The 23,951-nt window shown below is 46.4% G+C and overlaps 1 protein-coding gene across 8 annotated transcripts in view; it reads right to left on the reverse strand.

Moving 5' to 3' along the window:
• The window catches only part of CPNE2 (copine 2), a 211,081-nt gene that overhangs the window by 112,600 nt on the left and 74,530 nt on the right, over nt 1–23,951 (reverse strand). For all 8 annotated transcript variants that reach the window (XM_006031028.3, XM_025212695.1, XM_025212694.1 and 5 more), the window contains 2 exons: nt 9,279–9,458; nt 3,286–3,360 (listed from right to left, as the gene is read on the reverse strand). In XM_006031028.3, the coding sequence (XP_006031090.1) occupies nt 3,286–3,360; nt 9,279–9,458 (255 nt within the window). The remainder of the gene's footprint in view (nt 1–3,285; nt 3,361–9,278; nt 9,459–23,951) is intronic.

Genomic DNA, 23,951 nt, shown 5'->3' on the forward strand with positions numbered 1-23,951 from the left:
GGCAGGGGGTCAGGCTAGATGATCTGTTCAGGTCCCTCCTGACCCTAGCTACTATGAAACAAGTCACATGCCAGATCTGCTTCAATGAGCCTTTTTGTCTAGCCATTTACAAGGCTCCAGACTTAGTGGTAAGGGCAGGGACTGTGGGGACAGGATAGAGACAAATATTTTCCCAGGAATATCTGACATTATGTTGGAGCCAATCTTACTTCAGCCTTGTGTTTATGTTCCTTCTTGCTCCGTTTGCCCTGCACATTGACTCAACAGGGTTTTACTGACACCAAGGCTGCATTGCACAAGCATTTAAGCTCCAATGCACAACCACATGCAAATTTCACTCCCTGCCCCCCCTTCCCGCCAAGTGCCCAACTTTGACATTAGCAGGTTACGTGATATCATGTCTGGTCACCCAGAACTCCTGTTTGCCAACTCCCTTACATAAATGCACAATGCACTATTCCTAAATCATTTGGGTATCTGGGATGTTTTAGGAACAAACACCTGCCTCTCAGTACCAGAGTTAAGAATTCTTAGAACAGCACAGGTATGCAAAAGATGCTGATGTGCTCCTAAGAGGACAGAATGGTTCAGGTGGGATGCAAGTGCACGGGATTTGTGTTCCTGAGTCACTTAGACCCTTTTATCGACCACAGGCTCAACCTCGGTGTTCCTCAGTGCCCCCATCTGTAAAATAGGGATACAGTGGGTTGTGTGAGGACTGGTTCATGTTCAAAATATTCTGCTCAAACATTTTAGGTACCAAAGAGAATTAGGAGTGATGCCATCTGCCTGTGGATCATCTTCTCAGATTTTATAATCACTCTACATGCATGCCCCTCACCAACCTCCCACTCCATATCCCCAAATCATCCCAATTTCAGATGCTTGCTAGATTGGCGACTAGCTGTGCACAGGAGGGAATCTTGGCTGAGATGAGGATTTCTTCCACCACAGCTGATAATTCCTTTCCAGCTGCTGACTGGGGAGGGAGATGAAAGGCCTCCATGGCACAGTGAATTAAAATGGGTCCCATTTGCATAATGAAGGAGAGTTCACGATTCTCTAGTCAGGCAGAAAGGAACATGAAGATTCTGCCTCCAAAGGCTTGGCACGGAGGATGGGAGGGCTGGCAGGACCAATGCTGAAAGAGCTCTCGGGACAAGACCGAATGTTCCACAAACTAAAGAAAAGGGAGCAGCCAGCTGGCTGTACATGTATACATCTCTGCTCTCAACAACTGCTCGCCCACCCCACTCCTTTTAGCAGCCAGAAGCATGGGACCCTGAAAAGAATCTAATGGATGAAAAAAAATCCTATTCTGAGATACCTGGACACACTTTATGCTAGGGTAAAGAGCACACCTCATCACCAAACACCTACCCTACTGCTCATATGCTGGTGCATGGTACTGCTCTCCTATTATGCCTGGCCCAGCAAAGAGGAGCCTGATACTCTTCTGGCTACTAACTAACAGAATTAAAGCAGCAGAAGCTTGTGCTTTTCATCATGCTGGAAGGACCCTTGTGCAATCCCTGCCAATACAACAAGGATATTTTTAAGTAACAGCGGGGAAAATCCAAACCCACAGGACAAGCATTTGACATAATCAAGTCTCCCTCAAGCATTTTATTACACTCCTTACCATACACTTGCATGCAATTGCTTGGGAAGAGCTGCTCTGGAAAAAGCTCCAGGGACCTTGGGGGGTGGAATTTTGGATCTTAAAAGGATATTTGGTACAAGTCTAATGTTTATTAGAGCCAAGAACAGGAGAACATTGGTATTTCCTTGTTTACAATGAAAAAATGTTTCCAATGCTGAATTTACAACTCCAACATCGCAACAGCATGTATTTAAACACCACAGCATGCTTCAGATGACCCAAAAAGGCAACTAGACTATAAGCAAAAGTTAAATTTGGGCAGTCTATTCCCATCCCAAGTTAAATGCAAAGAAGTCCAATTACCTAAATAGCACAAAGGGAATCTTACATGTCAAATCCTTTCAGTTTTAATGATTCAAGGGATTAGCAACAGGTAAGGATTTTTCTTTAAATGTATGATTTTTTTTTAGCTTGACAAACAACTCTTTCATTCAGTCTAATTCTTCCCAAGAAAGTAACAAACAAGGTGCAAAAAGACACTTAGCTTGAGAAGATGCGCAAGGTACTGCTTCTGAATTTTGCCATTTCCCTAGCTTTGGCAGGTAGAGGATTAACATTAGTGATTAAAAGACAAACACCATTACTATTTTACCAGTGTTTACAATGACCACCAGCAATGTAAAGATCATAGAGAATGGCTAATCTTGGTGACTTCAAATATGACAGTCAGCAATCCTTCCTAGCTGCAGCCTGGAATGACCCAGCTCAGGTAAGAAGAGGCAAGTGCTAGGATCCAGCTGTTACCCTTTCTCCTTGCCACAGAATGGGAAAAGCACAGGAGATGTCCCTACCACCAAACCCCCACATCTGTGGGCCAGATCCAATGGCTCTGTGGGCCATAAGCTGCTGACTCCTACTCTAACATCTTTTGAGCCCATTCTTAACTCGTACTCCTTTTAACCTTCTTAAGCAACATGGAGGAAGGGAAAGTTCTTCAGTTACATTGCTGTCACTCAGCTGAAACTCCAACAGCTAACCTGAAACAAATATTTAGCAGATTCAAAAAAAGAACACCAGACCTAAATCCATTCTTTTCATTAAAAGAAAAAAAAAAATACATACATACATACACACACACACACACACACCCCTACCCAATAATGGAAACGCCACCACCTAGGGGTTTATGCATGAGGAGTAAGAAGCTGTTGCTAAGAGACCTGTTGCTAAGTTGTAAGTCCTCTCCTATTACTACAAACAGAAAGGCTGATTATCAACACAGTAATCAGCCCTTTTACCTCAGTCTGTTTCAGAGCGATTTGAAGAGAGACATTTTATGTAATTAAAAAAAAACCTGATATATTAGTTTTTACTGACACAGGTTTAGATTTTGTTATTTTAGTGCTGAGCAGACATTGGTGCTCCACTGCATCAGATGCTATATAAACAAGGAGTGGCAGGGGCTGCCCGTACGGGTGGCACCCCCTGCCGTAAAAGAGCCTACAATCTGAACAGACAAAAGATAGGATGGGAAAAATGGGGATACAGAGAAATGAAATCAGTTACTGAAAAGCAGAACCCATCTCTCCTGGGTCCCAGTCCAGTACCATATCAAGTCAGCCACACTGAGTCTATTATCTGTCTTCATACACCCAATACATATAATAAGTCAGTATCCATACCATTATTATGCCTTTTCCGGCTGGCTTCCCATTTCCCAGAAGCAGAGTTCTTGTTATCTTCTTGCTGGAGACAATCTAAGGAAGCCAGAAAACACAGAAATGTAAATGATCAAAAGCAAGGCTGTGAGAAATTGATAGCTGCCTAAGTTAGCAAATCCAGGCTAAATATTCACAATAATTGTGTCTTTCAAAAACACCAAGATCAAGAATTTTGTTATTGCCACTGTCATCACCAGTATACAGTTACAGTAAACCCTCAGTCACTAAAACTGTTTAGAGCACAGGCTTTTCTTTTATTTACTGCAAAGCATTAGTGGGAACATAAATCAAGGGGGTTCAGCATTTCACAGGATCAGGTCCTAAACTATACATACAGGAAAGAAGTTCTGCCACCCTCAAAATGCAGCTGTCTGTCAGAACGCTGCAGCTGGTACACAAGAAACAGTGACACCACCCAACAGTTTGGGAACAAGAGAAACACACTGTATTCAAGACTGAACTACAGGCCAGATCCTCAGCGGATAGAATGGTTGTGACTGACTGAAGCCAGTGGACCAACGGTGACTTATAACAGCTGAGGGTAGAGCCAGATTTTTTTTAATTGATCCCCCAGTTTAAACACCTTCCTAGAGCACAACACTATTCTTTATCTACCAATTTGCTTGTCAACCAGTAATTCATTTCCTTAATTTCCTAATGCCGAATCCTGTTAAGTACTGAGCACACACAATTCCCACAATATTCAGGGCCACTTTTTAAAAGTTTATTACAATTTCCAAATGGCTCCTTCTAGGCTTTTAAAGAAGAGAAATGAAGAGTAAACAATGCATATCACCTTCTGCACCTTGCTTGGGGTCTAATTATGCAAAATGCAATTTTCCTAGCTGCCATAAGGCAAAAATCACCACCAGCCAATGCAGCATAAACACAAACACCAGCACCACTGACAAGAAAGTTGCCAATGATTCATTTAATTATAGTGCTTTTTGAAGCTTCCAGTTCCCATCCTTGGAAGGGAGGGAGGCTAAAGTATTTTACAGATGTATTAGAGAGGTGGTGGTACAGATCCATCTGGATACTCCCCATTGTACTCCCCAATCTGATCTTATGAGAAAATGTTTTTTCCCTTCCCCCTTTCTTAAACAGATACCTCTTCGAGCCAACAGCTAGTTCCATTCATAGCAAAGGTATATAGGATTGTGCATCCCGGACAAGAGCAGAAGGTTTGCAGCCTGTATTCCAGAAACAGCCAGTAACTATCACATCAGAATGACAAGACCACAACTCAGGGAATTAGATATTTGTCCAGTGCTGCCCAAGAGAGCAGTTATTGCTTTCTGACTGTGTCAGGCTCTTTGCCTCTGTCCTGAGGCATAAGTTTGGATCACTCCTAATCACTGTAGTTCAAACAGCTACAAAAGTTGTTAGGGATCATAGAGTGATTCAGCCTTCCCTTTAAACCCAGGCAGGGAATTAACAAGGAGCAATAAAAATACTCCAACTAATCTGATGGAGTTGACATGCACACAGGTGTACACACACACACACACTTAGAAGGGGGAAAAGTCAGCCATTCTTCCAGTGGTTCTTCAGAGCAAAATTATTTGTACTTGCGGTGACTTCCTTTCCCTTGTTACAATTGTCCAAGCCTCAAAAACTGGACAGATTTAATAAAACCATACAGAGACAAAATCAGCGATCAAAACCAAGCTAAAACCCCACTGCTTGCCTGAACCTTATGCTAACTCATCTTTCTCAGCACCTACTCCAGTTAATTATACCAAAGAAAATGCTACCTTTCCAATTTGGCTCTATGATTATGCTGTGTTGTAAGATTGTGTTTCTGTGCTTCTGCTAAACAACACATTGTCCACAGTGAAATCCATAGAAGATCAATTACTCTTGCGCAAGGGATCCTGGGAAGCAGCTTGATTCCGTGTTCACCTACCAAGAGCAGAATGCACAGGGCCAAGGGAGATGTTAGTTGACATCAGGCATGAGTTCCCAGCTTGTTGGGTGCAGCTCTTTCTTTTGGATTAGATGAGAGGGAGATCCATTAAAGGGAAAGCTTGAGCATCACTGGCACAAATTAATCAGACCATTAGCTGAACCCCTAAGTAGTTTGTGTTGCCTTATCTACAGGAATTCTTCTTTTGAAGAAGCTTTTGCAGAATCTCCAAAGTTCCCACAAGCTTACAGAAGTTGAGCAGCTGGGTGCCCAATCCAGCTTGCACCACTTAAAGTCTCTACCTGAGTCCCCAGGATGGCAGGGGTCAGGCTTCTCCTGTAAAACAGCCCCAAGAGCAGGGCAAAGGTCCCGCTCCTCCTTGTCAGTGATACAGACAACATGCAGAGGCCTGAAACACATGGCCATGTAACCAGTGGAAGCACTAACTGGTGCTGACCTGGGAGGAAGAGTTGGTGGGGCCACAGCTCCACTGATCTGCTGCCTTCTGGAAAACCATCAGCACTCCCCTCCCAACAAGCCCAAAGGCAGCACCAAATGAGGATGCTTCCAGACAGGGAAGGTTTGTACAGACCCAAGATTTCTACTCATACCATCCCTTTAAATTGCTATGGAACAGACTATTAAGAGCCCCTCCCCTAACAGACCGGGGAGATAAACTGTAGAATCACTATTCCCCCCAGCAGCACCTGGAGTGACGAGGAACAATGGCCAGAAACTGCTGGAGAATAGGTTCAGGTTAGAGATTAGGAGGCACTATTTCACTGTTAGGGTGGCTAGGATCTGGAACCAACTTCCTAGGGAAGTGGTCCTCACTCCTACCTTGGGTAAATTCAAAAAGAGGTGGCAGGAACAACTGTCTGGGGTCGTGTGATCCCAGCGTGTGCTCCGGCCAGTGGTGGGGAGTTAGACTAGATGATCTATTTAGGTCCCTTCTGACCCCAAACTACTATGAAACTATGTGCAGAAATACTGTAGCAATAACATGTCAGTTAACAGACATTTGCTCTCAGAGGAGTTCAACTTTATATGCAGTGGGCTGAGCAGAGGGGACACTTGGAAAGACTGAGGGGCCAAAGACCAGGCAGGCTTTGCTACAGTCAGGGGTATGATACCCTACCAGAGTTGGGCTCCCCAGCCTTCTCACCAGCCCCGGTCCTTTTCCAAGGAGTGACATTGCAGGCATGATCAGAATGGGCTGATCCACCTGCAGTCACACACACACACAGCACCCTCCTTTAGGCTGTGCATGATTCATGGATGAGAATCTGGGATATCAGCCACCAAGCAGCAGAGGAGCTTTCAGCCCAGGTACAAACGAATCATTGTCAAAGTCAGGATCTCATTTAACAAGTAGGTCACTTGAATTTGGGTTCTCTCCAATTCATGCCACCAGTCCAGCAGCAGGCTGCAGCCATTCCAGTCTCATGCTTTGACTTCACTATATTTCACAGCCTCAGCAGGGTGTCAGGTTTGGTTGGGTGACCTTCAGCACAAACCTGCATTCAGTGGGGTGTGTGCTAGCTGTTCAAAAGGGAGCCCCTGTTTCCACTCGGTCAATAAGGGAGCCTACCCCCAGCATGTTATGGGGCACTGCTGGAGGTGCCACTTCTTTGATGAAGCTTAAAGACAGGGCCTACTTGTCAAATGATCTCCTAGAACCAAACCCCTCCCCACCCTACCAGGAACCTTAGCCAGAGTGTCCTAGTCAGGATTCAGCTCGATTCCAATCCATCTATAACAGGGGTTAGCAACCTCATGTAGTGATGGGCTGGGTGCTTGTGACCTGGCTGCAGAAAAGGGCTCCCCAACCCCCACCTCTGATCCCCTGCTGTTCCAATCCACTTCCTTCCCTGTGGCCCCCCCGCACCTCCCCCGCTTACTAGGTGCCACTGAAAGCTATGGTGAACGCCAACATCAAATGGTAAATTCAGTGGTGAGGGCAAAGAGCAGGAGGCTGCAAGTGTCTGCCTTAACATGGCCCCTTTAAATCTGAGCCCTCCCTGTGCCCCAAAATCAGACCTTTGCAGACCAGATCCAAGCTCTTAGTAGGCTGAACCTAGCCTGAGGGCTGTCGATAACCAATCCCTGGCCTATAAAATTCATCTCTCCACTTACAATGGATAAAGTCATCTTCACATGTTGTCCCAAGTGCTACTGAACTGCTGCCTGTCATGACCCAAAAGGCATGATTGTGTGTGTGCGCTTCGGCACCAGAATTATCCCCGTCAAGTTGCAGAGCATTGCACGGGAGAGTTTCCTGTAGCAGAGGAAACCCCGGTGCAGGGACGAGTTTCCCGCCTTTTCTGCAGCTTCTTTTGCAGGGTGCATTGCTCATGTTGCAAGAGGAATGCACGGTGCAAAAGAATTCCCGCCACCAGTATGCAGATTCGTTCCCCGTGATTGGCTAGTGCTAAATTATTCACACGTGGCGGCTAACGATTGGCCTGTTAGCCGTATAAGAGGCTTGAGCAGTTTCCGCCCAAGCCAAAGAGGACTCCACATCCATCTCGTGGGGACTCTGGGTACACGGCAGGGTAATAGAAACCCTGTGTGAGATCCAGAGGAGCGTGGCGGCCTGATCCACCGCCCACCTCTTCCCGTCTTTGAACGCAACTTTTATAAGACGTACTTACGATTTCTATTTTGGTGGCTCGTTCACCCAGAGCATCCGGAGCTCTGCACCGTGGAGCCTAGCAACCTCCACGAGACCGTCTGTGTTGTTTGTCTGTAACTGCAACTTAATCAAGCTTTTCAGCCTACACCACTGCCATCTCGGTGTAAGTAAACAATCTTTTAAACTACCGCTACGCGTCCGTGCCTAATTCCAGCTCGAAGGCCTTCCCTCTCCGCCCCGGCGTGCCCAGGCTGCTGGCCACAGCCCGCGTGCAGCGCGAAAAGGGCTTGGGTCGCTCCCGGCCCGCACACTGCCCTGCTCCACACCAAAGGCAGGTGCATTGCAGTGGTACCTGAATTGATTCTAAGAGTAGGATTTTCAGAAGCTCTACACACTGACCCAACTCTGTTCCACTAGTGTCAAGTGACTTCAACAAAACAAAATTAGGCCAAAGCTGAGCCTTTTTTAGGCAGGGGGAGGGAATCACACCTTGAGTATGCAGTACCCCAAAAATCTGTGCAAGGAAAACGTTGGCAGTTGCAAAGTCAAACTCAGGAGTTAAGAAAGGTCAGAACTATAGTGGCACAGGCAACTCAAGGTCAGACCTCTTGTATGTATTCTTTATGCAAGGGTATTAATAATCACATGAAGAAATATGTGATGCTCCTTAAAAAAAAAAGTCACTGTGTTAGTCTACTCCCTCCCCAGATCCCTCACCATGCTTCTGTCTCTTCTGCATTTCAATCTAATGGCTTCCTCTGGGTTGACAAAAATAATAGCCCTGAGAAAAAAAAAGGAGAGGGAAAGCCTCTCTGCCCTCCGTTCTGGTGCCACAACACACCAGAACAGATGCGTGCTACAACCAAAAGGAATGTCCTGCTGAGCCTTTGCATCCAGAAGCTGAAGCAGTTACTGTACACAAAATCTCAGGAAAATTTAGCTGCCAAATTCTTATAAGTCTGAGCTTGTGTAAATGGAGATTTTTCCAAAGCTTATCAAACTTGGCCAGGTTTAGCCATTTTTATTCCTCAGATACAGAACAAAGATACGGGACAGGCATCTCCACCTGCCAAATTTTGAGCCCTTACTACAGTCAATGGGCATCTGAACCACTGCATGAATTTTTTGTTCATATGGACAGAACAAGGCCTCTCCCCCTAGTCTCAGAAACAGCAGAAGCATTTTTCTTGAAATTTTCCTGAAGAATTCAGACCAAGGCAGATACCACGTGTGGACCATTTCAGCCTGTCGTTAAAATGCAATCTTCTAATGGAAAGTTCTGTGCCAGACAAGCTTAACTAAAGTCAGCCTTACCAGTTCCTCATGTGTCTGGCATGCCTCTGGAGTCCCACTGGACAAAGACCCATAAATCCCCATTAGCTGCTGGCACCCAGCTCACTAGAGACTCACCGTGCCCAAGGTGCAAGAGAATTCCCCCAGGAAGTCATGTTCATACAGTTGCATGCTGGACTTGTCCTGGTCAAACAGGGCAAACTTTAGCTTCTGGACTTCTTCAAAGTGGTAGTCAACAACAAACTTCTTGGAGAAGGCAGGGTTGAGGTTATTCACAGCTGTCTCTGTTCTGTCAATCTGTGAGGAGAGGAGGTGTTAGAGCATTCAGGCCAATCAGGTACATATACTGTTTTCCTCACTCTGTCACTGGCTTACCTCTGTACTTCTTCCATATAGCAACTATTAATTAGCTACAGAATTAAGGTCCAAAATAAGCATGTAGTATTCAGGATGCTTGCATACCTGTGCCTACTGTGCCTGGCCTAAGTATTCAGCCCATAAGCGGATCCTGTGAAAGTGAACCACTAAGCTTTACAAGGGTGGCGATTCCTATACAAAGCCAGAACACAGTTCTGCAGGACTAGACTAACCACACCAATCCCTCCATGCTATGGGCTTGATCCAAATCTTACTGAAGCCCAAAGAGCCTTGGCATGAATTCTGAATGTCTGTACATTAGGCCCTGTTTGTGCATTATGCCTAGATCTAGGATCTGTATAAAGATATAAATCAATCCTTCAAGCATGCCCCTCCTCATCTGGATATAATTCCATGAGGTATTAGCACTGCAACCCCTTCCACAACCCTGGTAGTTTGCAGAGGCCTCCACAGGACATCAGCTAAACAAATCTCCAACAAATGTGTGCACAAGAGAGCATTTCACTCAGATACGCCTGAGCCCATAAACTAGGGGTGGGCAAAATGCAGCCCACAGGCCATATTGGGCCTGCCAATTGATCCTATTCGGCCCACCAGCTACTTCCAGGAGCCTGAGGAGGGAAGCCTGCACCCCACACCATTTCACTCTGCCACAGCCAAGGCCAGGCTGCACAGCACAGACTCATCTGCACCCTCCCTTCCCCCCTGCCACCCTCGATACCACCCAGCTTCCTATTGGTGCTGAAGCTATGCAGTCTTGGCACCCTCCTCAGGCTCCTGGTGGGCTGGATAAGATCAGTTGCACCCCGCTCCCAACCCTCAAGAACTCACCAAAACTCCTTAAGTAGCCCTTCAGCCCAAATAATTGCCCACCCCTGCCATAAACAGTACCTCTGTACATGTCAGTGACTAATGTTCTTCTGTTGCCATGAAGGAGAACCTGCATCCACATGGCGTCAGAGTCAGGCCAAGGTGCCACAGCAGAAACAAGCACAACTTGCCTCAGAACTTAACAGAGGCAGAAGTGTTACTCCCCTCAAATGCTCTGACTCAAAACGAAGAGAAGATCTGTGTGGCTTTCACTTCCCAGGGTTACTACACAAACACATTAGATGCCATTTCCATGGCTTCAGCAGTGTTATGAAGGGCACTATGCTAGAAAGGACAAGGCTAGCAATGCTAATATTCAAGAACCATCAATAAGGTTTGCTGTCTGAAATAGCTCTCAGACCAATGAGACTGGGGATAGGGTGAGAGAGAGAGAGCATTTGGAAGGTGGCGTGGGTGGGTTTGATACATGCTGTAACTACATATTAAAGCAACATATGTCACTTTGTGGCTTTTATCCTTCTGCATTGTGCCGCGATGTCTGGATTGTGTGTACATGCCTCAATGAATTTTAAACTGACAATCCTAGAAAGGAAAAGAAGTGTTAATCTGCCCTGCTACCTATACACAGAGGTTCCCCATCACTTCCCTGCTGCTGATTCTTGACCACAGCAGTCATATTGAGGCAGCTTTTTATATTGCCAAATGGCACTGAAAGCTAAGAGGGGAGTTATGATGTACTTGGTGAGTGAGGCAATGCAAGAGAGTGTGTTTTACCCAACACATCCAGTGCACTGGACAGCAGAGAAACAGCTAAGAACAGTCCATTCTGTTTTCAGCTCCTAGAAATGCACTGTGCTACAAGAAGACGACAAAAGCCAGATGCACAATGGAATTAAGGGACCTAAGTCTTGAAATCAGTGGGAATCTAGGTGTCTAAATGCCACTTTACAACAGTCCTGTGTTTTGCAGTTGCTACCAACTCATCAAAACACCAAAAGGTGGGTGCTGTCCCTCACCCCCATACAAAAGGATCACATTAAAATGACCTTCAACCAAGGGAAGCCTGCGAGAGCAGAGCTTGTAACTTCAGGGTCCTAGAAATGTCTAGACCAACAGCGCAGATCTTGCCTGATTTATGGACAAGTCACATCTAATTTCTGATTAGTGACTATGGCTATGAGCCAAACATGGCCTTCACCTTCATCCATGTAGCCTCCTCCCTGACGTCAAGTGAGCCAGGTAGGTTCAACTAAATGCAGTTTACTGTTTACTAACAGAACCCCAGATAACACTGCAGAGCAGTCCTTCCTGATTTACTATGCTCCTGTGTTCAGAGAAAATAATCTCCAGATAATTTAGTGCAATTGATGTGTTTAATGATCCAGACTCAGTCAATTTCATCAACTGGTGACCATTCCATGCTCAATCAGTGACACATGTTCCCAACAACAGACATGATTCAATACTAAACAGACCCCTGGCTTCTTCCTGAAAGGCTAAGCAAGTAAGGCAGCTGCCTGCAAATCATCTGCAGGACATACAGGGAGTGCCAATACCCTCCTGTTGCTCAAAGAACATGCCCCCTTCACCGGGGTAACTCCCCTTCTGCTGCATCCTATGGCAGTAAGCTGACATCATCCTGTCCTATCCATCACTTAATACCATTGTTCTTAAAGCATTTTTTAAGAGTGAGGTCCCCCAGGACCATGCTGCACCTGGAAGGAATATGAAAGGGCTGTCCAGCACTTTTCAAGCTCCAGATACTTTTTTTCTTGAAATCTCTCTAGAAATGCCCCCTCCCTGCCACCAGTGTCCACATTACACATAGATTCACCAATACACTAGGAAGGTTCCTAGCCCCCACCGCCTCCAAAGTCTTTGTAAGCATTTATCAGATTGTAGAAAGGAGGAGCTCCAGGGCCACCTGCATGGCCAAGAGATGCAATCTTACCATTACTGAAAAACAGTCTAATCCATAATTAGGCTTTTCAAACAAATGGCCTAATTTTCATAGGTGCTGAGAACCTGCGACTTACTGTAGATGCCTAATTCAGGTACAAACTTGTTCAAAAGCATCAACCTTAATTCTCCACACCTGGCTACTAGGGAGACATGAGCCTTAGAAACACTTACAGCTAGACACAGGGCCAAGAGGTTGCTAATGCTGTGTCCGTTGTTCCTTCAGTAGGCAGAAGGGGAAAGACATCTCTTTAAAACAAAAGAAGGCTGAGTTTATTTGTGCCTGATCAGTGCAATTACAGTGCACTAGAATTACTGTCATCTCAGCATTCAGTTCTGGGTAACACACACACCAGAGAGTCAGAACTTCCCTCCCATCAGAGGCTTTGCATCTTCTTGTTACTAGGAAACCATTTAAAACCTCAGCACAAAGACTCAGTAAGAAGCTGGTTTGCAGTCCAAAGGCACCACCTGAGCTGATCACAAGCCATGGCCTGAACATCCTGAGCCAAGTATACCATGGAGGCAGGCAGGAGCTGCACAACCTTACTCTGTTCTCAACCAACCTGCTCCAGGGATCTCTGTGTAGAGCTGTGGCCAGAAGGGATAACAGAAGTGAGGGCATTAAGCAATGGAATAACCAAGGAACTAATTCTGGAAGACCACTCTTGACAGAGGAGGCAGCTTCAAGGAGATTCTTTTCAAGTCTCCCTAGTGCTGACTCACACCAGCAAGATAATTCTGTTTGCTCTAGCCAGGATATAAAAGAGGGGTTACAGCGCTTGAAATATGGAGAATTAGGGACCGAGACAGGGAGGTGGTCTAGACAAAGCCTTTCTGTTGCTGAAAATTTGCCAATAAAGCAACATAAAAAACTTTTCCTCTTGCAATGAACCCAACCACTAACGCTTGGCTTCAGTCCCCTTTGGGACTGCCTTTTGGCCAGCACAGCATATTTGTAGTTTCTGAAACACCCAGTTGTCTTAATTGAAGAGGGGCTTAATGAATATGACAGGGCCTTTTAGTTCTCTTTTGACCTCATTTCACTGACTATAGGGCTGATGCATGTTGGGTTTTACATTTTGGGACAGGCTAGTCATTGTTCCTTTGCAAGACCCCACTGGTTAACAGGATACCTGGAGAGCAGTTTTAGCACTGCTTGGCCACTTGAGTCCTTTCTGGGTCACCCTTATGAAAAGTTTTCTATGGTCAGGAAGCTGCATTATCCCTCCTCTCACACATTTTATTTAGCAGCAGAACTCATTCACGCCTCAAGGTGTAAGAGGGAATGAACAAACCCCATATGAAGCCTCTGGCGAGCCTTCCAAGTAGCTCAAAGGGGCTTGATTGGGTATGAAAAAGAGAATGGACACAAAATGCAAAAATGTTCACCCAATCTCTATGGAAAAGCTTTCCCCTGGCTGGCAAGAGTCACAACTGCTCCCCCTCCTGTTTTGTGTGGAAGTTGTGACTAACACTGGCATTCACTCAGCTAGCTGCTAGGGCTGTGCGAGGCTTCGGACAGAGCTTCGGATCTGGAGAAGCTTGGGACGCTTCAGGGTCCAAAGCAGCACATCCGGGTCGAAGTGCTGGCCTCGTTAGGCTTCCCGAAGCAGTTCAGAGCTTCTGAAGAGCTTCGGAGCCGCCGGCCATAGGGTGTAATGGGGAAACAATAAAATATCTATAATTTTGTTGTTTTTTATCTGATTTGGATGAAATTTTTAGGGGTGGTAGACTCTGCAGAGAGTATGAAGCCTGCCAAGTTTCCAGAAGATCAGTGCAGGGCTTTGGGGGGAACAGCACCTCAAATTCTTGAAAGCAAAACTCATGTCATGTCTAGGCGTTACAACATAGCGGCATGAAAACTGCAGGAGTGGTAGCTCTTCCTGAGGCCACAAAGCCTGCTAAGTTTCAAGATTGGTGCAGGGGTTTGGGGGGGAACTGCCCCTCAAGCTGTGGACATGCAAAATTGGTGCCATGGGTGCTTGTGGGACTGACTGTTTGTCTTGGGGCGGGGAGGGGAGACACTACTACAGGCCTGGCTGCTAAGCTACTGTGTTCGCAGTTACCAATCAATCAATCATGATTCACTCAGGGACCAGGGACTCGGGGACCAGCTCAATACACAGGACCTAGCTACTACATACTACATAACGATTTAACGAGTATCAATTAGCACCTACAAAACCAGGCTAAGGAGAGGAAAGAATCAATACAGACAATCAACTACCCCAAGACAGACATAGTCTTGGCAGGAGTTTTGTCTGTCAGCAGCTAGGGATGCAGGGCCACGGACTCCCCCTGCACTGATCTCCACAGCTGGCAGGCATCACAGCAGGGGCCACCATCCCTGCAGCTGTCACCCCGCTACGCCTTAACACACGCAGTGTCACCCATGGCACCAGTTTTGCTTGTCCGCAGCTTGAGGTACAGTTCCCCCCAAACCCCTACACCAATCTTTTTGAAACTTGGCAGGCTTTGTGGCCTCAGTAAGAGCTACCAGCCCTGCAGTTTTCACCCTGCTATGTTGTAACACACAGCTGTGACACGAGTTTGGCTTTCGAGAATTTGGCCTACAGTTCCCCCCAAACCCCTACACCAATCTTTTTGAAACTTGGCAGGTTTCATACTCTCAACAGAGGCTACCATCCCTGCATGTTTCATCGATATTGGACAAAAAACGACAAAGTTATAGCTATTTCATTGATTCCCCATTATACCCTATGGCGGGATCTCCAAGGCGGCTCCAAAGCTTCCGAGCCGCTTCGGCTGGATCAAGGTGGAAACTCGGTCCAGAGCTCTGGATCAGATCGCGGCCATCCGAAGCGGCTGGATCCGAACCCGGATTGGATCGCTGCCGACTCGCACAGGCCTACTAGCTGCTGAAAGTGCTACTGTAAGTTTGTTTGTGCTAAGTAACTTAGCTGTAATAGAACCTGCCTTACAAGAAAAAAAAGTGACAGCTTTCTGGCATTGTCTGCTGGTTTCCTATGCCCGTGTATGCCCCAAAACACCTCAGACAAAAGCTAAGGGGGATTTAAATTCAGCTGAAGTCAGTTTGCATACAAGCAATGTCCCAAGGACTGAAAGCTGAGGGAAGGGTCACAAACAGATGAATGGCAAGCAGTTCAGGGGGTTGTGCCATGTTTGCTCTTCTAAGACCTTTACTGTTCTGGAAGAGGATATACGCAGTCGGCAGCAGTTATGAAACTGGGAGGACCTGCAAATCCCAACAAAAGCAGATAAATCACATTGAGGAACCCACAAGTTGTGCAGCAAGTCAAATGAGAGTTGACTTGGAAATACACCCAAGGGAAAATAAATGGAACACTAACAATAGGAGGGAGAAATAGAGGAGCCAGTGGTGGTGGCTCTCCAGAGCATCAGAGACCTGGCAGCCAGAAAGGAAGACATGAGCTTCCACTGCAGTATGGCAGAAAGAGGCCAGTGCAATTTTGGGTACTATATGCAGCAATATCAAATCATAGATCAGGAAGGTGACAGCCTGTCTCTGTTCAGCACAAGACACAGCTTCAGTGAGCAAGATACTGCACGCCGTTCTCAGAGCTTTATCAACAGAAACAGCGTCTGTCTTGCAGCCAGACCTACAGGTCCTAAATGATATTGTGGCTCTAATGCTTAAGCACTGTGTAAACACATGGTGAGAGAATCCCTTCCTTCACGAGCTTCAAATATGAATCACCAGGACAGAAGAGGACAGGGAGAAACACACATTTACAGTTTGGATGCTGAAGTACAGATGGACCAAGGTGACTGGCTCAAGGTCACCCAGGAAGTTTGTGGCAAAGGGACAGACCTGGACCAGAGGCCTCAATTCCACTTCAGCCCCCACCCCACAGGTGTGGACAACTAAGATGAAATTCAGAGAAGAGGTTGCAAAAGGTTTTCACAGACCTAGAGACACATATTAATGAGGGAAAATGTAAAGCATGGCTTGCCTATACAGAATTACAAATTAGGAAGTGATGGCTATGATATAAGAACCATCTCGAAAAGTTTGAAGGGTTCAGATGCACTGGAAGCAGAGGAATGAACCTGGTGTAAGAAAGTACAGTCAGCAATAAAGAAATATATCTGAGAAGGAAATCTAGGCTAACTTTAGATATGCTCACCAAATCTACCAGGCTTTGGGATGCAATCCTAAGGGAAGCTGTAGAAGCCCCACCACCAAGAGAATTTAAGATGGAACAGGACAACGTGCTACAGAATGAACCATGCAAGAAACAATCCTGCTCTGACAAAGCACAGTGGATGAGGTAGTATAACAAGTCTTTTTTTTTCCAGTTCACTTGTATTATTCCAGTAAAAGTTTGCTGGGCTATTACACACACACACACGATTTTATCTGAATGTGCTACTTTTCAGTGACTAGAGACAGTGTCTTACGAGACAGTTAGTGAGTACCATGCCTCTGACTGATTAATACCACCCTAGCTTATGCCAAAAGCTTCCCGATTCACAGGGGCTCCAGTCCTGACATGTTTTTCTTGGCTGCAGGTGCTGGAAAATGGTGATGTTCTGAGCCCTGTTCGACATGCCCTAGTTGGAACTGTACACTATACAGCAACAGCTGCAGCATCTGAAAGGCATCACTGTTTAAGTTTGCACAGCTGAAGCTAGTATTCAGGACCTAGACTATCAAGGCATATAACTACCAGCTTGCAAGAACTTATTAACTGCCTGAGCCTTTCTGCTCCTTGTTTCTCCTTTCAGCCACAGTCACTTTACAAGCTGCGCAAAGCAAGATCCAGCTATGGGGAAGGAGGAGGCCCCAGGTCCTGGGCATGACCACTAAAACTGCACTCTGCCAGGGTCGGGGAGGCCTGGTGGGACTGCTGGCAGTGCAGCAGCTCCAGGAAATGCCAGGACAGAGGATCCCTTTGGTGAAAGGCAGGTAGGAGGCACCATAACCTCCAGCTACCACACACACGCACACAGTCTTGGCTAGGGAAAGTCCAGACCCATCACGTCTTTGACAGGCCTGAGGCTTGCTGGTTGCAGTGGAGTTGTGGGGCTCCAGGTGAGCTCAGCGTAGCTGCCCGAGATGCCAGCTTTTGGGTTGAAAAACCCTTTGTCAGGCTGAGAAAACACCTGTAGTTGGTGTGTGCGTGCGCGCTGTTCCTGGATGGAAGGAATAGTAAAGAAGCCACAGGCTGGTATGCCTGCAGGCAAGAAAACCAGTGAGTGAAAACAGAAATGTGGGCATCTGGGGGTGAGGGACAGGCTGGGGTGGGAGGGAAGGGGGATGTAGCAACACAGGTAAAAGTGGAGAGGTACCTGGGGAGCTAGATGTCCAGAAGGTTGTAGTGTGTCATAAATCCAATGTCTATATTGAGTCCATGAGTTTCTGTACCTAGGAGTTTGATGAAGTGAAGTGAAGTTCATAGACCCAGCTGTGAAAAGTGGTTTATAAATTCCCTTTCAGGATCAGGCCTAAGAGACTGGAGACAGAATGTTTTTTCTGTGAGAATGTGCCCCCACAGGTAGTTAGGTTTTCTTGTCTTTCATAGATTCTGGAGTGCAGTTTGTGGGGGTACTGGAGATTGTTGGCAGGTTTTGTGTTTTGAGCTGTAGGAAGTTGGCTTCTAGTGATGAGGTTAGGTTAGCAAGGTCCGGTGCTTGTTTGAATTTGCAACCCACTTTTCAGAGCCGGGCCTATGAACTTCACTTCATGAACCTCCTAGGTACAGAAACTCATGGACTCAATATAGACATTGGAATTCTGACACACTACACCCTTCTGGACATCTGACTCCCCAGGTACCTCTACACTTCTACCTGTGCTGCTACATCCCCCTTACCCCCCACCCCAGCCTGTCCCTCACCCCCTGATGCCTCCATTTTAACCGACTGGTTTTCTCGCCTGCATTACATGCTCGTCTCTGGCTTCTTTACTATTCCTTCCATCCAGGAAAAGCACACACACCAACTGCAAATGCCTCCTCAGCCTGGCAAAGGGTTTTCAACCTGAAAGCTTGCTAAGATATACTTCTCTAACTATTCAGTTGGTCTACTAAAAGATACCAGATTGACCCAAAGGACTTCGTCTGCCAGTGACAAGTCCTTAGACCAACACCCCTAGCACCTGTCCCCATGGCCTCAGCAGGGCCTAGCATGCCTGCAGTTTTCACCCCGCTGCGCCTTAACACACACAGTGTCACCCATGTCATGAATTGTGCTTGTCAGCAGCCTGAGGTGTAGTTTCCCTGAAACCCCTGCACCTATCTCCTTGAATCTTGGCAGGCCTAATGCCCTCAGAAGGGGCTACCATCCCTGCAATTTTTATCCAAATCAGCCAAAAAATGACAATGTTATAGGTATTTCAGCAATTCCCCATTATAGTCTCTGGTTGAATCACTGCATCTCTCTGAACCAGCGCTGAATCTTCCAAAGCTGATTTGGCTGAATTGATTCAGGACAGTGATCCGAATCTCCGAATCAAATCACTGTCCTCCAAACTGGCTGAATCCAAATCCGAATCGAATACCTCCCTATTTGCACAGGCCTAGAAAACATGTCTTAAAAGCAGAGAAAAGAGAACCCAATCTCAAAATTCACAACAGAATCTGAGCTCTGCTGGATACAGACAAAAGTATCCGATCTAGAATTGGGCTGGGGCATGCCATCACCATTGCTCAAGAAAAATCACTTGGCAGTTTTGGGGGTTTGTTTGTTTTTTAACAACCAACCAACCAACCATCATTCAGTTTTCTCTCACATCCAAGTTTGCTAATCCCTCACTACCTGTTTCATTGACCTTGTACTGGATACAGGAACATGGAAGCAAGTGCTGCAAAGGTGGATTTAAGTCATGGGTGGGCAGAGTCCAGCCTGAGGGCCAGATTGGGCCCACAGTGGACTCCATTTCCCAGCAGCCCCTACCCACATTGCTGCAGCTGGTTTCCATGGAGACCCCAACAGCAGCAGTGGTGACAGTATGGGGCCAGGGTTTCCATGGAGACCAGCCCCATCAGCGCTGGCAGGGCATGCAGTTAGGTGGGGAGCTGCTCTGGGGCTGAGATCTTATAGTGGTGACAGTATGGAGCTCTGGGGCAGAGCTACAACCTGCTGCCCAAACGCCCTGTGCAGGGGAGTGTGGGCAGTGGATTGTGGCTCTGTCCCAGCTCTGGACCACGCTGTCACTGCCACAAGATCCCAGCCCTGGAGCAGCTCCACACCCAGCTGTGTGCCCTGCCAGCACTGCTGGGGCCAGTCTCCATGGAAACCGTGGTCCCACACTGTCACAGTACCACTGCTGCTGGGGTCTCCATGGAAACCAGCCACAGCAACATGGGCAGGGGCTGCTTGGAAATGGAGTCTGGCTGCTGGCCAGATCTGACATTTTGCCCACCCCTGACCTAAATCACCTTCTCTCACACACTGTATTACTGGAGCAGTGAGGGCCAGGATGGCCTCTAGCATAAATCAGAATAGTTCTGACAGTGCAACTAGTCACTCCCACAGGACCATCAACTACTTCAGACTAGGCAGAATGTAGCAGATAGGCCCCACCCCTCGTCTCACCACACACAATCCCAAAATGCCTCTTCCACCTAGAGCTGGGCCTGCAAAAAGGCATTCCAAAAGCTTTGTCCTGACCAGGGCACTCATGTTTCTCTATGGCTTCCTGCAGGCTGATCTAGTGATGAAAAGAGACCATGAAACCAGACTTGAAGAGGGGCCTGCTTCTGTTAGCATCTAATAATATCTTCACAGACAGCTTAGTAACATGATTAGACCAAGTGCTGTGAGGGGGCCCTCACAGGATTCAATTTGCCTCATTGCCTGCAGTAGGGCTGAAGCTTCAGAGCTCAGTAACCCTAGATGCAGCAAGAAATATCCTATGCATTATTTGAAAGCAGCTGGAAGAGACCAGGACAGCCCCCATCTCATTCTACTGACTTGCAAAAATCTCGCTAAACAACAAACCATTCTTACAAGCATGCCTTAATTAGGATGCTGAAGACACTTATTAGCCCTTCAATTTAGGAGGCCTTGAAATTACTACCTTCGAAGTACTGCTATTTAAACACTGCATTAGCTGTGCTACAGCACCTCTAGAAGACGTCAAGAGAGCAGGGTTTGAGCCCCCTGGCAAATGCATCTCTGAAGGCATCCCGGGGGGGTGGGGGGGAAAGAGGGGCACCTTGCTAAAGAAAAATCTAAGTGATAGATTCACCTCCTTGATTCTGGATAAAGGATATGGTACTGGAAGATCATGCCATGCTGTTAGCTATGCTACTCATTATAAAGACAAGAGGGAAAGCCCAATAGCTCAAGTGGAACCATCATCAGCTTTTGGGCTGGAATGATCTCAAAAGTCCAGGTATTTGGTTCTAAGATTTCAGCAGGGCAGGGTCTTAAGCAGTTTTGCTTTTGGGGAGTAACTGTTGTACAGGGTGACTCAGCCCTCAATTTAGAAAGGCCAGCTCTAGTTCCAGTGCCTATGATCACATTACTGACATGTGCCAGTTTCCATGGGACATTCTACATTTCAGTCCCCCCACACTGCTGCACTGTAAAGGCAGGTAGTGGTCCACAAATGTACCAGACAGACTCTCCCACAAGTCTTGAGGTTGGAACACAGAGCTGACTGCTCTGCCATATTTCTTTGTCTTTGGGAGATGGGGGTGGAAAAACACTGCATGTTTATTGAAGTCAACCTGGGAAAGCTTCCTTCCAAACAGATTTGACAGTTAAAAATACAATCCACCAGTGATGGGGCAAAGTTCAGATGCTCCACATTTAGGTTGTTTGTCACACATCTTGATTGTTGGGATCAGACAGCTAGAGTTCTCAATCTTCACCTCTGCCAGCAACGGACTACCCAACACAAGACCTTTTTCGTAGCACATCCAGCATAAAAAGAAGCTGGTTTTTTGCTTTTGTCCTTAAAAATTGATGTATTTATTTACCCCAAAGTAGTGAAACCTACCAAAAGAGTAATTCAGATCTAAAAGTGGAGGCTGAAAGGATTTTCCATTTGGCCCCAAAAAGAAATTGAGACGAAAGATTTCTGTATTGGCAAAAGGGCGAACCCTGAAATACAAAATGGGAAAGACTCCTTGAAGTTCTGCCCAGCATGAACTTGATTTATCACTCCATAGCCGCAGAAGGGATGTTTGCTCAAGGTGTACAACAATATTCAATACCTGGGGAACATTGTTACAGGGTCCAAAGAAAGCTTGTGTTGAAAGTGTGAATAAAATTATCTTAAGTAGGATTGTCAGTCTAGGATTCACGCAGCCTTACCAGTATTCTCCAAGACAGAGAAAAAGGCAGATGGAGGCTGGGCAAGGTAAATCACAGGGACCTAAGAGGTTCCTTTTACTTCCAACTTTGACAGGATGTGGAAAGAACATAGTACAAGAGCTTGCCCATACTAGGTCTGAATTTGTGCCCACATCTTCTAGGATTTCACTTAGATGTTAGAGACCCAAGCCTCAAAGGTCACTGAAGCACCCAAGTAAAGTGTCCAGAGCTTCAGAATAACTCAGTATGTTGCAAGCATATTAGGTGCTGAGCTGTCGTCAGATCTGGCACCAACTGTGGGTACTGACCACTGGCACAGGAGAAATCTAGCTTACTGTTTATATAAAGCCTACATGCTCTTTGGGACAGAGATCTTTGTAACCCACCCACCACATAGCTTTATGTGCTAGATGAAACATACTGGTGAAGTTGAGTACAAACAAATAGTTCCGGCTCTGACGTGATGGGCAGAACAAAAAAAAACAGAGCAAAACCCCAAAAGGGAGTCTCTGGATTTTGCTTAATTTGAAATTGTTTAGGCAAAAGTCTTAATTTGTCTTTAAAATATTAAAACTATCAAAAAACAAATGAGGTTAGAAGCAGAGCAGGATGTTAATTCAAGGTTGGGAGTTGGCTACAACCAAAAGGAATGAAAGAAATAAGGCTAAATTGCCCCATGGTTTCACTTATCATGGAGTAAATGCAGGCAGGTGGACAGTTACAATGCATCAGCTGACCCACATTAAGTCCCTGCCCCCTGTTAACGATGTGATTGACTGTCTACACTCTTAGAATAGGTATTAGGACCATAGTCCCTTATGGTCACAGCAACATGATGCCATTTGGTGGAAAATTAATGTCAGACATTAGTAATTTTTATGCAGCTCTCTGGCCTGTATTGTTTTTAAAGGCTGATTCATGGAAAGTTTTTAGCTCCAGTGACACAGTCATTGTAATTTGGAAACTGATGGGATGCTAGAAACAACAACAAACTGGAATCTCTCTTTAAACATTATCAAGCAACTGCCTTGGAGATGCTTCTTTGACTTGGCTATATCCCCCATTCTTAGACCCTGTCTTTATCAATATAGTGTGAAGATAGAAGTGCAGCTCCCTGCTGTAACTGAGAACACTTCGCAGGAAGCGTTCTGAGTTGCAACAATCCCTTGCAACAAACAGAAATTCACTGTTGGTTCCAGGGGGGAGGGGAATCTAGCTGGTGGCTGAGAGCCTGCAGCGTTTCCCCCAGTCCCTCCTCTCTCCCAGCCTATCCCTGTTTCAGAATAGGAGGAGAGAAAGGAAGCAGAGGAAACTTGTTCTAGAGGTTCCCCAGCCAGTTCTGGAGGGTGGGGTGAATACCATCCCAAGGCAGGGGCTCCAGTTCAGGCTAACCTCCCCTGCACCAGACTGAACTCCCTCCACTCCCTTTCCCCCCTCCCATTCTGAAAACAGTGACAGGCTGGGAGGCAGTGCAGACACAAGTTACAGAAGACACTCTATTTTGAAACATCTTCTGATTTTCACCCAATCAGCCATTTTTTAAGCTGTCTGCAGCTATGCACTTCTGTTTAGTCACTGCTATAAACTGTTTATGTGGCCAGATAAGGTGAAAATTGTCATTTCTGTTTGTACACATAGTGGCCAATTACTAAGGATTTGATTCACATTCTGGAGGAGACAGTTTCAGTGTCAGCCAGCCTATTCCAATATAAAAGGGCCATGCCCTTTTCCTTCACACCACACATACGCAAAGCTGTTTTTTCACCCTGCCCTACAAGGCTCATTTCTATGACAAGCCTATACTCATACTGTCCAAGGAATTGTAACATCATAACGTTCTCATCCAATAACAATGAAGATGCATCAAGGATCCAAAGTGGATGGGTCGGTATTGACCTGGAAGGGTGTGGGCAGTGGGGTCCTGCAGGGCTCGGTCCTTGGACCGATACTCTTCAATGTCTTCATCAGCGACTTGGACGAGGGAGTGAAGTGTACTCTGTCCAAGTTTGCGGATGACACAAAACTGTGGGGAGAAGTGGACACGCCGGAGGGCGGGGAACAACTACAAGCAGACCTGGACAGGTTGGACATATGGGCGGAAAACAACAGAATGCAATTCAACAAGGAGAAATGCAAAGTGCTGCACCTAGGGAGGAAAAATGTCCAGCATACCTACTGCCTAGGAAATGACCTGGTTGGAGGCACGGAGGCGGAGAGGGATCTTGGAGTCCTAGTGGACTCCAAGATGAACATGAGTAGTCAGTGTGATGAAGCCATCAGAAAAGGTAACGGCACTTTATCGTGCATCAGCAGATGCATGACGAACAGAACCAAGGAGGTGATACTTCC

Source organism: Alligator sinensis, unplaced genomic scaffold (assembly GCF_000455745.1).
Source record: "Alligator sinensis unplaced genomic scaffold, ASM45574v1 scaffold1000_1, whole genome shotgun sequence".
Classification (NCBI taxonomy): Eukaryota; Metazoa; Chordata; order Crocodylia; family Alligatoridae; genus Alligator; species Alligator sinensis.